Here is a 15,474-nt window from a genome sequence, read left to right as displayed (position 1 = left end):
TTATCTTAATTAATTGTATGATTAACCATTACTCAATACCAGTGTATTCCTTTTGTCTTTATGTTAATTTCCAATGAGAATGAATAACTTCTATATACTATGATATGTGGTATTGAATTTTTGTCAAAATTATTCGTGTAAAGAATATTCATAATTTCGGATTTAAAGTAAACAAAGGGACACCTGGGTAGCTCAGTGGTTGAGTGTCTGTCTTCAGCTTAGGGTGTGATCCTGGAACTCCAGGATCAAGTCCCATTTCAGGTTCCCTGCATGGAGCCTGCTTCTCCCTTTGCCTGTGTCTCTGCCTCTCTTTCTCCCCCTCTCTCTCATGAATAAATAAATAAAATCTTTAAAAAAAAGTGAACAGAGACAAAATGCACACAGTAGGCAGTCATTCTTAGTAGAAGGTAACATATTTAAGACAGAAAACTAAATAGATAATAAAGGTAAGTTAAAAAAAAAACTACCCACTAAGGAAAGTACATAGAGTCAATTAGCAACAAAAAAGGATTTTAGGGCAGCACCAGTGGCACAGTGGTTTAGCACCGCCTGCAGCCCAGGGTAAGATCCTGGGGACCTGGGATGGAGTCACACATCGGGTTCCCCACATGGAGTCTGCTTCTCCCTCTGCCTGTGTCTCTGCTCTCTCTCTCTCTCTCTCTCTCTCTCTCTCACTGTGTGTGTCTCTCATGAATAAATAAATAAAATCTTTTTTAAAAAAGGATTTAAAATACACTGAGTAAAAGATCAGAAGAGGGCTATTGCTATTTTTGTTGTTGTTTATATAAGCAACATTGCACTAGGCAAAGGCAGTGAACCAGTTGTAGTTCTCTATCTTTCTACTTTTTTTGTTTTGTTTTGTTTTGATCTAAATTCCTTAGTCTTACATATAGACTACCTAAAACATTCATCTATTCAACATCTATCTATTCAGTGACTTCTTTTGTGATAGCCATCCGTGAGCTAAGTACTTTCTTCCACCCCTTTAATTTTCCACTGTGATATATCTATGGTAGGCATCATTACTGCTCTGCAATAGATGATAAAATGATTCACGGAAGTCAAACAACTCACCCGGGGTTGCAGTTAGTACATGAAAAGTTAGCATTGAAATCTGAGTCTGGTCTTTTTGTGTTGGGGACTTGTACTTCTCCAAAAAATACTTTGTGTGTGTGTGTATGTGTGTGTGTGGGTGTGTGTAGTGTGCAGAAATGACCCCCCACACTCACACCAATCTCTCAGTGAAATGACAAGTCTGGGCCTTGTCACTTACTGTTGGAATCCTAATTTTTTAGCCTGTGCTTCTCTACCTGACTCTCCTATTTCTTTCCCATTGTTTGTTCTCATACCCTGCCACACCTAAGTTCATTCTGCACATGGAGATTAGGAAGAAAAGAGAGATTTGAGACATTTAGCTTGAGAGGCATCTTGCACATGTTTTCTGTTTCCTTTTGTTCTCTTCTTAATTTTGCTTAAGTGAAAAAGAGCAAAAGCTTTCAGGTCTGTCCTCTTGATTTTAATATTCATTGTTTTCATTTAAATAATGATCAATTTTTCATGCAAAGTTTTCATCTCAGCAGACAAATGCATTCAGATGGGCACACACACTAAAAAGCTTGCCTTCTGTTTCTGTGATTAATTGAGATGTAGAGAGTGATGGGTGTGGGGTAAAAATAGAAAGGCAATTAGTGCAACTAGGCATGAAATACATTGAGATACAAGCAGAATGTCTCCCCAGTTAGTGATCTCTATCTGGTCTCTTGAGGATTAGCATCCCATTAGTAAATCACTGGAATGGAAATCTTCAGCCTTTGGGGAGACCAGAGCATTAAAAATGGAATTAACTCTAACTGAAAACTGAGTCAGCACAATAGGTCATTAATTCTACTCCTTGGGTATATATCATGCTGAGCTTTGGTGTGTGGGCTTCTGAAATATTAGGAGTGAGTTTATAAAGCATTTCATGGACTAAATGATGATTATCTATCATTCCATCATTCGCCCTTACCACTGAGATACAAATGCCTCTGGTGGCTCAGACCAGTATTGAAATACAGACAAAAGTTTTTACTAGAACTTGTAGATATAGTTCTTTACTGAGAAAAGTCGTGTATTGTATATTTTGAAAAAAAAATAAACTGTTGCACTTATAAAATATTAATGATTCCTAGTTTTTAAAAAGCTATGTCCTAAACTAAAAAAAGATTAAAAAAACACCACAATGCCTCAAATCCTTCCGAAAACTAAGAATTACATCTTTCTGCATAAAGTTGATTTATTTTGCTTTCTTTAGAAATGTCAGTGGTATTAAAAAATATTTTCAAATGGGGGCACCTGGCTGACTCAGTTGATTGAGCATCTGACTTTAGATTTTGGCTCAGGTCATGGTCTCAGGGTCTCGGGATTGAGCCCTGCATTGGGCTTCACACTCAGTTGGGAGTCTACCTGAAGATTTTGTCTCCCTCTCCTTCTATCTCTCCCCCTGCTTGTACTCTCTCTCAATCAAATAAATCTTTTAAAAAGGTTTTCAAATAAATTTCTAAGTATACAATGTATCAAAATATTGAATATTTTCAAGCAACCTATAGTTCTCCCTAATTTCTGATAATCTTTTCTTTATTTTCTTCTTCTACATCCTCACTGAGAATTGCTATCAGATAGTATTGCCTCCTTTGGTCATCTCCGTTTAGCACAGTCATTAGAAACTGCCATTTACTAATTAGTAACCCCAGGGTTTCTCTCACTTAACAATACTGACATTTGAGTTCAGATAATTCTTGGTTGTGGGGATTGCCCTGTGCATTGTAAGATGTTTAGCAGCATCTCTGGGCTTCTACCCACTAGATTCCAATAGCTTTACACTATAACTGACCATCAAAAATGTCTCCAGACACTGCCAACTGTCCTCTGGTGTCAGAATCTTCCCTGAGAACCACTGGTTTATCCCATTATTTTACTTGATTCTACAATAACTTTGCAAAATGTGAGACTTTGTAAGTCAGAGTCTTGCTAGGAAATAGAACCTACACAATATCAGCCATAGGCTTTTTGGAAAGGAAACTTACAACTGCTTAGGGATGTTGAGGCACCCAGAAAATAGCAATAGTGAGAAGCCATTCCTATCCCTAGTGTGGAGAAAGTAAGGAGAGAAAATGATATTCCTGGAGTGCTAGGAAAGCTGGAACCATGGAGAAGCCTCTAGAGAGAGATGAAATCAGGAAGAGACAAAGCAACACTGCAGCAGAGAGAGCAAAGGACACCCTGGCTCCTCCTTCCTCCTTAATCTTCTGTCAGTAATCAGTTCTACTAGTAGGTGAGCTCATATGAAATCCAACCAGCAAAGGACAGGAGTGATACAACCTCAGGATTTAGCCCTATCGGCTCAGACACAGAAGGAAAACGGAATCCATTGGAGTAAATGGGGGCGGGGGCAGGGGGGACAAAACAGAAAAAAAAAAAGTCCCCATTTTTTTACATGAAAAACTGAGGTTTAAAGATACAAACTAATTCAACCAAAGCCGATATACTCCAGGAACTACTAGTAATCTGTAGCTAATTTGCATAAGTGAACCGACATTCAGTGAGACAATGAATTATTCAAGGTTATTGATTTTAGTAGCTAATAGATACAAGGCCAGAACTCAGTTCTCATTCCTAGTCTGGTGTTCACTTATTTTGTGTTGACCTTTGAAAAAATTTTAAGAACTGTATATCCAGCCCATTCTCATACAGACAAATGTAGGAATGAAAGCTATGTACTGACCTGAAAAGTCATTTTTTCCTAAAAAGCTTATGGAATTCTAGGTTTCATGTAGAATGTTTAAATGGCATATGCTGTTTTTCCAAGCTTTTGGCACATTTTTGTCTTGATTGCAGAAACTTGGCCCCAGCTGGTGCAATGTGTGAGAAAAGAGAGGAGGACTGGACTGAGAATCAGGGGATGTGGGGCCCAGTCCTGGCTCTGTCCCTCCTAGCTGTACAACCCTTAGTGGGAATAGCAATAATTAAAATTCCATAAAACTTTTCTTCCCTTTTGCATTCACCCAGGTCTTCACAGTTATTTTCAGGTATGTAATCAGGTGGCCATAAAGAAGGTGTTAGGGATGCCTGGGTGGCTCAGTGGTTGAGAGTCTGCCTTTGGCTCGGGGCATGATTCCAGAGTCTGGGCATCAAGTCCCGCCTCAAGCTCCCTACAAGGAACCTGCTTCTCTCTCTGCCTATGTATCTGCCTCTCTTTCTCTCCCTCTGTGTCTCTCATGAATAAATAAATAAAATATTTTAAAAAATAAGGACGGTGTTAGATTTTCATGTTTTACAAGTGAAGAGTCAGGCTCAGAAAGCACTGGAATTTCACTGACTATCTCATAGCTGGGAAGTGGACTCCACTTCACCTCTTCCCACAGAAAACAGAGTGCACTTTCTACTCCATCTTTTAGTGACTAACCAATTGATCTACTTCCTCTGGACAGCCAGTCAGTACCATTTATTACTTTAAATTCATAGCAAAGGCCCATCTAGAACAAAGTCTACGAATTTGTGATTTTTCTCTTCTGGTCATAAGCGAGGCTACAGTGGAAACAAATATAGTTAGCGCATAGGGATTCCTCATTTCTTCCATGCTAGGTTTCAGATGATTATATTTACTGACAGCTTTTTGTAGAGATGAAAACTGGTGCTTCTAAAGGAATTTTAAAATAAATATGTATGGAGAATCAAATCTAAGTGAATTAATACAGTTCCATTTCTCCCTTTAATCCCAGGCAAATCGGATGCTAGCAATTCAGATTCAGACTTCCCCACTAAGTTCAAGTGGGTTGACACTCCTGGAAGATCTGGAAGATCTTCAGTGCTTTGCCCAAACTGCTTCTGGTCTTTGCCTCAAAGTTAGGGGGCGGGGGGCGGAAGTGCAGGGCTCCACACACTGAGCTGCTTGTTTTTAAGATTTGGTCTCTGCCCACTCCCTCTTTCACCATACAATGCTTTCCAGCTGCCCCTTTTCATGTTCTCAATATTTTCAGCCATAAAACACCAAAAAATTAACTTGTTTTATCTTGTAGTGACCTATTTTTTTCAAGTTCCTATTTCAAGCCTAGTATGCAGGGATTCTCAGTCTCAGGTAAGAGAAGGGAAACAGAAAAGAACAAAGGCAACACTAAGGTATGGATAGCTGAAATCTAAACATAAAAACAAGCAAGCAAGAAGGAGAAAGAAAGGAAGAAAGCATTGTAAGTTCTACTTTGAGAACCTTTGCAGTCAGGCAAAAACAGAAAATGCCTTCAAAGGAAACATTTTCACTGATCAGAAATTCTAACTGCATCATAACATTGTGTCTGATATGGATGATTAGTAGAACTTTGGGAAATGGTTTATAATTGTTATGGTGTTCATACATGAGGAGAGATGGAGGAGCAATATTTTCAGTATTTAGAAGATTGGACTTGAGCTAGATTATCTAGGTATAGATCATGGTGTCCTCCCTTTTGACCTATGAGACCTTGGGCAAGTTACTTACACTGGCTGTGTGTTGGTTTCCTCGTTATAATCAAGGTATAAATAGAATCTGACCCAGATGGATTTTTTTTATGGTTAAATGAGTTAATCTTGAAAAAAGCATTTAGAATAGTAGTGGACATAGAAACTACTCTGTGAATGCTAGTTGTCATTGGAAACCCCCTTTCCCTCATTCCCCCCCCCCCCGCATCATCATCATCATCATCATCATCATCATCATCTCTGGTTTGAATTACATAGGGACTCAGTCTAATGTTCCCATTCTTTTAGAGTATAATTATGTAGAAACCTAATCCATAATATCTAAATTATAGAGCATCACTATTTAGAGAGAATCGTTTAAGCAAAGAAATAGTAACATATGTATGAATAATGTGCATTTGTACGTTGGAACATAGAACCTTACTCTGAACTTCCAATTCTAAGATCTGACCACCCTTTCTTATTCATAGTGACTCTACTTGGTTTGGTGTTATGATACTGAGTATATTTTCTCAGGATTTCAGGTTAGAGACTACCGACAAAGAAATACTCCAGGAGTCAGAATTAGACGTAAATTATATGCTACAGAGGTGTCCTCTTATTACCAGAAGTCAGGCCAGAGTCTCTAAAATCACATTAGGGTACTGTTTTTGTGGGTATTGAGTTTCACCCTGGAGAGAATTAAGAGAGCTGACAATGACGCATAATAAATCTTACTCTGACCCAAACGTATTTAGTGATTAAAACTTCCCAGCAATCCCAGTTCTGTCAGATAAAATAAGTAGAAAACTTCTATTTTTACTTTTTTTGCTTTACCTTTAAAGAAATAGAAAAGCATTTTGCACATTTCATAAAAAATAATTACTATATTTGTCTGTTTAATTCATTTAGAGCTAATGCCTTATTGACATGCTTGGAATTTTAATTTGAGCTGAGAAGGAACCAAGAAGAGAGTGAGCCGTTTTTTTATACACAGGAGCAACTGGCTCTCTATTTTTTAATTTTTATCTATTTTCTTTGTCTCAATCCCCAGCCTCTGAGCCCAACTTGAAGGTGCGGTCCAGGTTAAAACAGAAAGTGGCAGAGAGGAGAAGCAGCCCCTTACTCAGGCGGAAGGATGGAAATGTTGTCACTTCATTCAAGAAGCGAATGTTTGAGGTGACAGGTAATTGAGGACTGTGCAGACATACACTAAAAAATGCCGGTAGGAGGAATGAAAATAAATAGCGTAGAGTAAATATGGCTGTTGCATATTAAAAGTTATTTTGAGGAGAAACATGTCTTGAAAGGAAATTATATTGAAAATTCACAAGTAGCTCAGTAAACCTTGCCATGCATTCACCAACTGTGTCAAACAGGAAATGAATGAAAAACAGAACTGTGTGTCAATCTAGGCATAACTAGGGAACGCCAAAGCTCACCTTAATCTTTTTAGAAACAGGCAGTCCGTTTTAGGAATGCCAACCAGAAGAGTATAACTTTTAATGAAATTTGATCAGCAATGAGCAGAGGGAGGTCCAAGAAGAACACTTCCCCCATATTCAGACATGAATGTACAAAATACATCTGGGAAAATTAAACTATGTGGAACAGCAAAACCTTGACTTTTCAACAAATTTACAGAACTCATAAATGACTTTATGTGTTTACTAGTGAACTGGGACTTATGGCAGGAGGGGGATATATTGCCTTTTAGGAAGGGAAAGAAACTGTCATTTTCACTAGTCTCAAATGGAAGAGTTCTTATTTTTTTAGCTGCCTGGTTAGTGGTGGGGTGAACAGGTTAGGAAATTCAACCTGATGTCTTACAAAGCTTTCTAGTCCCAGTTGTACCTGGTCTGAAATTAGAGAAGACCGAGGGATATAAGAACCAAAAAGACTAGCCAAAGTAATAATACTGACTACTGTTTATTGAGTACCTACTTGGAACTATATGCATTATAGTTGGTCGTTTCTTTTGGTTGCATCCATAAAGAAGTAGAAATCTGCAACCATTTCCTTCCATTCTCAAGGAAGATTGTGCTTGTACCAATGTAGTCAATTATTATTATTTCTCCAAGATCAGGTCTTATTATTAGCAGGTAAGGATAATAGTTTTTCAAAATTATTTGTTTTCTCTATCTCCTGTGGCCATGCTAGTGCCTACTTTGAGGAGACAAAAGGGAAAAAAATTGTGGGGGTGGAAGTGGGAAAGTACAGAATACTAATGCAACTTGGTAGTTTTACAGGTTATTTAGGAAAAAAATGAGTATGTAGTCTCCTATTCATTCCTGGCAAATTGAAGTGTTTATCTGAAGAAAAGTAATGGTTGGAGCATTTTTCCTTAACAGATGAGGAACACGAAATAGATAAATAAGTATTGCTTTACTGAAGTTTATATTTATTTTTCAATATCAAATATAATCACTAGTTTGGATCAATTCTAAATTCAGAGCTGAAGACTTGTTTTTCAAAACACAGATTTGTACTTAAGTAAATAAAAATCTTCCTCAGGTTTTCATGATAGAGGTACTTGGTGGGATTGGGAATTTGGGGACTGAGTCCATTTTAAAGAATGTAAAGAAGATGAAGATATCAACTGTCTAATGTAAATAGATATGTGATTTTTCTAATCGGAGAGAGTACACTCCCTCATAACAGGAAAGCCTGAAGAAAATAGAAAGCCATATACATTGCTTTGCTTTTGTTGTTTGTTTTTGTTTGTTAGAATCTGATTAAGGTCTTATTTATTTATCCCAATGTTCTTTTCTATTTTCCTATTAATCTCTTCTTGATCATAACTTTTTCCCCACAGTCACTTGCTAACTTGCACGGGGATTTTGGTTAATACCTACCTGGGTAATGATGATTTCTAACTGAAAGGAGTTATGATTTACTGGAGTTTTACTCAAGTTTCTTGAGTTTTGAAACACCATATTGTTCTTTCCCTGATGTTGAGAGATAATGACTCCCTCCCCCTTTAATCTGAGGAAAAAAATGTATATTCAAAGAGAGACTTCTGTGTTTATTAGATGCACATCTTCGGTCAGTGAGCTGGGACTTGTGGACACTTTTGTAGGTTTTTTTAAACTAGTATGTTGTACTTAATCTAAATGCCTTTGGAGGATCCAAAGTACCAGAAAGACAGCTTTATTACCTATGCTCCTCCTCCTTTCTCTGCCAGCTTTCATGAAATTTGGATGAGCTCTGTTTGGATCTTCATACTAATTATTTTTACTATCTAGTCAGAGACCAATCATGGTATCATGTAGCAGTTAAATTGGTATTGCTGTTCTTCTTATACCTCTCCATCTCCCTTGTCTGTTTCCTAGGATCAAGTACATGCTTTTTCCAAACCCTGTGCCCCCTTTCCTCCCAAGAATTGACCTGGGAACCATTCGCCATTTCCCTCTTTTATAAGTTCCTCAATTTTCTGCTCCCTTTTCCCACCAAAGCCGCATTATTTAAAAATCCTAAGGCTCAGCATCTCCCTGTGCCTACAGTGCTTTCTCGTGCACTCCCTTCTTCTCCACTGTCTCCATTTCGAGAACTACTTCTACTTCTCTTCAAGCCAGTTGCCATCTCATTTCTTTTCTGAGATTTCCTCAGTTTTCCCAGAAAATCAGCTGCTACGTCCCCCTCCAGAACTTGTCCAGTGCCATGCTGTAGAACCCTTTTGCAGTATTTATTTGTTGCCTTGAATTCTCAGGCTCACGGCAGCGATTTCTACATAAGGAAATACTTCTGTCTGCATATTGCTAAGATATAAATAATATGATTTTAAACTGACAAGGCAGGTGCAAAAAAAATAACTTTTTCGTTTTTGTTTTTGAAGACAGGATATGAAAATGAGACATTAATGAGAAATCAGTATTTAGTCACCCAGGAAAGACAGGAGTTAGCAGTCTGGGGGAAAAGAAGCTCCTTGAAGTATTTTTAAGGTGCATTTTTCTGGTTAAAAGCAAATAAGAAAGAATCAAAGCAAAAAAGCAGATTCATCAAAATGTAAGACAAATAGAAAGGCAGTGAGAAAGATGCCTTTAAGAATTTTATGCCTATGACCTTTATTTATTTATTTATTTATTTTGCCTCATCAAAAGCTCCTATAATGTTCTCCAACTGTTCTTACTTATCTAGAAACTATGCAGTAATGTGTTGTATTTTTAATGGTGAAAACAAAGGGGAAAAGTGGTAGAATTCAGAAATGTTTCATAATTTTGCACAGTCCTTACTGTGGACTGAAATGGTGCTTGTTGTTCCCATAGGTGAGGAAAGCAATGTTTGGGGCAGTATATTGTTTAGAATGTAAGTAAAGCTCATCCTTGTATGGTTTTCATGAATCTGTGCTTCACAATGTTTTCCAGAATCCTCAGTCAGTAGCAGTTCTCCAGGGTCTGGCCCCAGCTCACCAAACAATGGGCCAACTGGAAATGTTACTGAAAATGAGACTTCAGTTTTGCCACCTACTCCTCATGCGGAGGTAAGACTTTTATTATTTTGGCTCTTTTAAATATTAGGTCCTTGGTTAGCCCTGTAAGACAAAGTGATATTTCTGAATTGAAGTGTAAAGCCACCTGCTCTTAGTTATTTTTCATAGAGTCTTATCATGTATGGAATTGAATTAAATTTGATCTTATTTACCAAGTTTGGATGACAATTACAGTTTGAAAATAATAAAATGTAATCCTCGAAGAAACTACTCTTAGGGATGCAGCATATACACTGCCCTACAGATGCACAACTTAGTAGTGTTGTATTTGATTCTTGTGTTCTTTTCTGATGAGGGTGGACGCATAAATAAGTAAAAACAACTTTGTGCAAACCTTACAGAAGAACAGCCTCACAAAGTAGGATTTATCTACTTTCCCTAGAGAGTAATGAAGATGTAATTGGAGTATTATAGCTGAGGAACCTAGGGTTCTCCTGAGCGAACATTTGCTGAGGACCTACTAAGTGCCAATTGTTTTGCCTGGTAATGGGAATATGAAGGTGAATAACATATGAACTCTGTTTTTGAAGAATGAAATATTAAAGGAAATCGATATGAGTGTGTGCAGTCAACCCTAAAACACTTGTTTTCAACACATAATTTATTTGACACCCAAGATACAAAATACATTTGTGAGTCAACAGGAATTTTTCTATGTAGTTTTGGTAATAGGCCAAGCAAAGGAAACAGTCTGTAAACAGCCACTCTTATGAAATCAGATGTTTTGAAGACACCGTCAGCTGACTGAAACTCTTGCTCTTGATTTTCTGTCATTATAAATCCTCCTTACCATGAATTGCTCTATGCAGGGAAAGCTGGTACAATAACTTCTCCTATGTAACTGTAACGTGCTTCTTCTCTTGTATTTGATATAGTCATGGTAACTTAGAGTTGAAAGACTGATCAAATCTCTGATTCTTGGATCATCTATATAGCTTTCCTGATGTGTAATTATCAGACTTTCTCTAGAGCACTTCTACTAGGCATCTCCCTTTGCTGTTTCCTGAGACAGCTCAGTTGATTTTGGAGAATTAGTTCGACAGAAATGTCTTCTGTACATTATGTCAATATCTGCGTCTCTATAATTTCATACACACACTTATAATAAATTATTTATAAATTGTAAAATTACCAGGCCAAACTATAATTGAAGGCAGAAAACCAGAGGTTATTCCTGGTAAGTAAAGGACTGACACCATTGAAGGCAGAGAACCAGACGTTATTCCTGATAAGTAAAGGACTGACACCAGTGAAATTACTTTTTTTCTAAGGACATTTGTGTACTTGGTTTTCAGTTTTGGTTTTCAGGGCCTCACAAAACTCAAAATAGAAGGTTAAAGCTCCCTATTGACCAAGCAGGATAATCTAATATGAAACATTAAACTGAAATTTCAAAAGCTCATGTCTATACTATGTTGGTGAGTCCCTCACCGCAACCCCCAGAAGTGTCTGGATATACACCAGAGCAGGGACAGGATTTCTCCGAAGTTTCTTTTTTTTTTTTTTTTTCTCCGAAGTTTTAACCAGAAGCTAGTTCTTGCATGGAGTTGTAGCCCAAATTTACATACCTTCAAACTGTTAATTTGGTTTTAAAGTGCCCCAGATTTGTTAGGGCCCCTAGGTGTCTAGAGAAGCAAATATAGGGATCCCTGGGTAGCTCAGCAGTTTAGCACCTGCCTTTGGCCCAGGGTGTGATCCTGGAGTCCCGGGATCGAGTCCCACGTCGGGCTCCCTGCATGGAGCCTGCTTCTCCCTCCTCCTGTGTCTCTGCCTCTCTCTCTCTCTCTCTCTCTCTCTGTCTCTCATGAATAAATAAAATCTTAAAAAAAAAAGCAAATATAAATTCTCTCTAGGTGAATACACTTGCATTCTAAATTTCAAAACTTTCCTTCAATTTTCCAAGGGAAATAGCCAGAAGAGATAGACACTCTCTTGCTTATGATCAGCTTTCAGATAGTTGAAGACTAACAATTCAGGCCTCAACAATATTTCCAGGTCCTTCATCTATTTCTTGTTATTCATGGTCCTGCTGTCCCTCTTTTTCTTTTTTCATTGTCCCTTCTAAAACATGGTACCAGATAGGATGAGTACATCACATATAGTTGTGATCAGAGATATAAGTGGTATTCTTGGACTGTTGGTTATAGGTATTGTATTTCTGTTAGTTCAATTCTATCTCAGTATTGGTCCATTTTCTGTGACCCTTTAATCAGTTTCCAGGAAAAACAACAACTTGGTCATAGACGTTTCTAAAAACTTTAGGTTTCCATTGCCTCTCAGTTTGAAGAATGTGATTCTTGGGTCTGGATTCTAAATCAGCTTGAGATGAATTCTGTGCCCTTGGAAAAAAGCAATGACACAGTAAACTATGTCAGACAGCAATGACGATTCTTAGAAATGCATTGTTAGGGCTAAAAGGTACAGATGCCCACTTACAGTCTGTGATAATATTTTAGTAGGTTCAGAAATGGCAGTGTAATATCTTGATTGGGAAAGCATATGTAGTAACAGTATATTTTACAAAGGGTAAGGGTGTGATGGACACAAAATTCAGCATGATGGTTACCTCTCTGGAGCGAGCAAGGTAGAAAGGGTTGGGGGAGACATGGTTTGTTACTAAAGAGGAAGATGCATATACTCTTTCATTATGAATACATGTATACGGATACAGTACTTAGCACAGCATAGAAGAACACCAAGAAATATATATTTGTGAGATTGGAAATAAATGGAAACTTCTTTACTTCAAACTTTTAATGACATGTTAAATTGAGTATCCCAGATGATGTGACCCTATCTTTAAATTTCAAAATACATTAAAGAATGAAGATTAAAAGGATTTTGCTTATGTTGCTTTAATCTATTTGTTATTCCTAAAACCTTCACTATCACAAATATGCTTAGGTTGCTCTACCTTTTCATCTACTTACTGAACATTCTGTTACTACAAACTTTGCCTTCCACCCCCACCAGTTAAAAAAAAAAAAAAAAAAACAGAAGGAAATGTGATTTAATGGAGTTTGAAAGAGTAGAGGTATTTCTTCAGGTCAGTGACAGGACATTCACCTCCAAAGCTGGAAAGACTAGTTCAAAAGCGAGCAGTGACTTACTCCATAATGAATTAATTGTGTGCCTGAACTATGATCCAAAAGGCCAGGTAGACAGACCTTTATGCACTGATGGGTAGCCTCTCCATGGCCCAAAACAAAAAATTCAGCCCTGATGGCTAACATGTGGTTTTCTGCTGCACTGCATTTACAGAGGCCTGTAATGTAATTCATGCTGGAGCTAAAGAGACAGCGGAATTCAGACAGAAACTCTCAACAAATTAACATCCTAGCTCTGTAACACAAAATGCTTCCACCTAAACTAGAAAGAGAGGAAAACAGATATTTTCAGCCAATTCTTGATTTACAATCATTTTGGATTTAGTTTGATTTTTACAGACATCTTCCAAGATTAACAATAGTGTGTAATTTCCTATCAACAGAAATAGTTTGAGGCATGAAAAATATACATCACCTACTATACTTTCAAAAGCCAAGCTAGTTGTATACTTCACCATTTACAAAAGATTTGGTTAAGCAGCACAGGTGAGTTTTCACTTTAAAATAGTTCAACAGTGTACATTTGTATGAATGCTTCATTCTGTGACCTGTCAGTAGAAAAACATTTCACCTAATTCTTTCAGAGCCCTTGTAAATGAATAGGATTCCACTCCCTTTTACTGCTTAGGAAATAGGAAAATAAGGCTGTATCTCAGGCTGATTCGAGGCTTAGGCAAAAAAAAAAAATTTTATCTTGTAATTCACATGTCCTGTATGATTTAGATGGGGGTGAAGATGGACGTAGGAGGAGAATTTACTCCTAAGTTTTAGGAAACAGCACAAGCGAATTCAAACGTATGGGTCTTCTATTCAGAAGGCTCCACAGAAACCTGGTTCCAAAACCAGCTCCTTTCTCATCATTGGTTAAGTTGCTAAACTTGCCCCTGACCTCGGATTCCTTATCTAGTGAAAGGTAGTGATACCTACTACTCCCAACAGCTTTGCCGTGAGGAATCAGTGTTGGGAAGGCGGGTGGTGAATTGCGACGTGTGAAACGAGTTCATTTTTTGTTGTTGTTATCAATACTGACTCCTAGTAGGGAAAACTCATTAGCATGTTTGTCTTCAAGCCAGCAAGTCACATGTGAGAGTGAGTCTCCATCTGCTCTGACCACTTCTGTTCCATTTCTTCTATTTCTTACATATGCTCAGTCCTGAACTCGGATTGTTGGAGCTACTTGTTTTACTCATTTGTAAACTTGGTTGGGGAGCTGAAACCTCAGGAGTTTCTATTTCCAGCTCCAGTCAGAAATGTCTTTACCTATCTAGTTACTTTATTGTTAATACTGTGGGCCTGTGGGTTCAAATGTTTCCATGAATATCAACACCATTATTTTAGATGCCGTAGATTTATTTGATAGCTATGTTAACAGTAGCCAAGCAGCTGGTTTATTTCTATTTGAACATTAGTGGCTGGCTCTGCTATGCTGTTTTTTAAATAATTTTTTTTCCAGCAGATACAAACGATTTTTTTAAAAGAGTTCTAATAATAAGGTTAAGCACTCTAAAATCATCTGAAATGTCACTCGTGTTGCCCCAATCTCACATGACTCATCTGCCTATTGTTTCATAATGGTTGTTGTGACATTTGCTGTAAATGTTATGCTCCCTTCTGAGTGGGTGTAGAGCTATGGTTTTAGATGGCAGAAAATAAAATGCTTTCCCCCCATCTTTGGGGAAAAGAGGTTGCTATGACAAAAGAATTATTTAGTAGGAATAACATGAGTCAATATTGTAAAGCAAGACCTTTAATGAGACCTTCAGCGGTGCCTTTTAGATGCAAAGGAAGCCCTGTCAAATGATAATTTCTTATATCCAAATCATTTTATAGTGATATATATTCTTGGATGTCCAGCAAAAATAAAAACTTAGGGATTTAAGTTTCTAAAAAATCTCTTCATCACGTGGAGATTTTCATTTTCTGTTGGCTATCTGAAAGGACAAGAGAAAATGAATACTATTTAAAATTATTGTGAAAACCATAAAAAAGTATGAAATGACTAGGAAATATATTTTTTTTTTTTTTGGTTTGGGGTTCTTTGTTGTTTTTTTATTTTTAATGTGGCTCTTTTTTTTTTTTTTTTTGTAGATAGCCTAATTTGGGGATCTGGGACCTTTTAAAACTACAGCAGATTAAGTTTACAAGCATGTCTTCCTGAACACCATTCTAGTACACACAGACGGACGCTTCCAGATCAGGCTAGTCAGAGGTGCTTCTGTCCCAAATGGAAGGAGCTGGTGTCCAGGGAAGGAGGGCAGCTGCCCAGTCATATGCCAGTGATTGGTAGAGCTCAAGTGTTAGGACACTGAGACCACACTTCTTTTCACCAGTCCAGACTGCTCCTCACCAAAACTCTGTAGATACTTACATTCTTTTTGGATTCTCATGCATATTGTCAGTAATTTT

The 15,474-nt window shown here is 37.6% G+C and overlaps 1 protein-coding gene across 30 annotated transcripts in view; it reads left to right on the top strand.

The window, feature by feature from the left end:
• The window catches only part of HDAC9 (histone deacetylase 9), a 911,611-nt gene that overhangs the window by 513,309 nt on the left and 382,828 nt on the right, over window positions 1-15,474 (top strand). For 23 of the 30 annotated variants that reach the window (XM_072783863.1, XM_072783864.1, XM_072783866.1 and 20 more), the window contains 2 exons: window positions 6,527-6,658; window positions 9,837-9,952. In XM_072783863.1, the coding sequence (XP_072639964.1) occupies window positions 6,527-6,658; window positions 9,837-9,952 (248 nt within the window). The remainder of the gene's footprint in view (window positions 1-6,526; window positions 6,659-9,836; window positions 9,953-15,474) is intronic. The other 7 variants (XM_072783878.1, XM_072783877.1, XM_072783875.1 and 4 more) reach the window with 1 other exon arrangement.

The sequence above is a fragment of the Canis lupus genome, chromosome 18 (genome assembly GCF_048164855.1).
Source record: "Canis lupus baileyi chromosome 18, mCanLup2.hap1, whole genome shotgun sequence".
Taxonomy (NCBI): Eukaryota; Metazoa; Chordata; class Mammalia; order Carnivora; family Canidae; genus Canis; species Canis lupus.
Note: the sequence above shows the minus strand (reverse complement) of the source record. Positions and strands in the feature narration are given on the sequence as shown.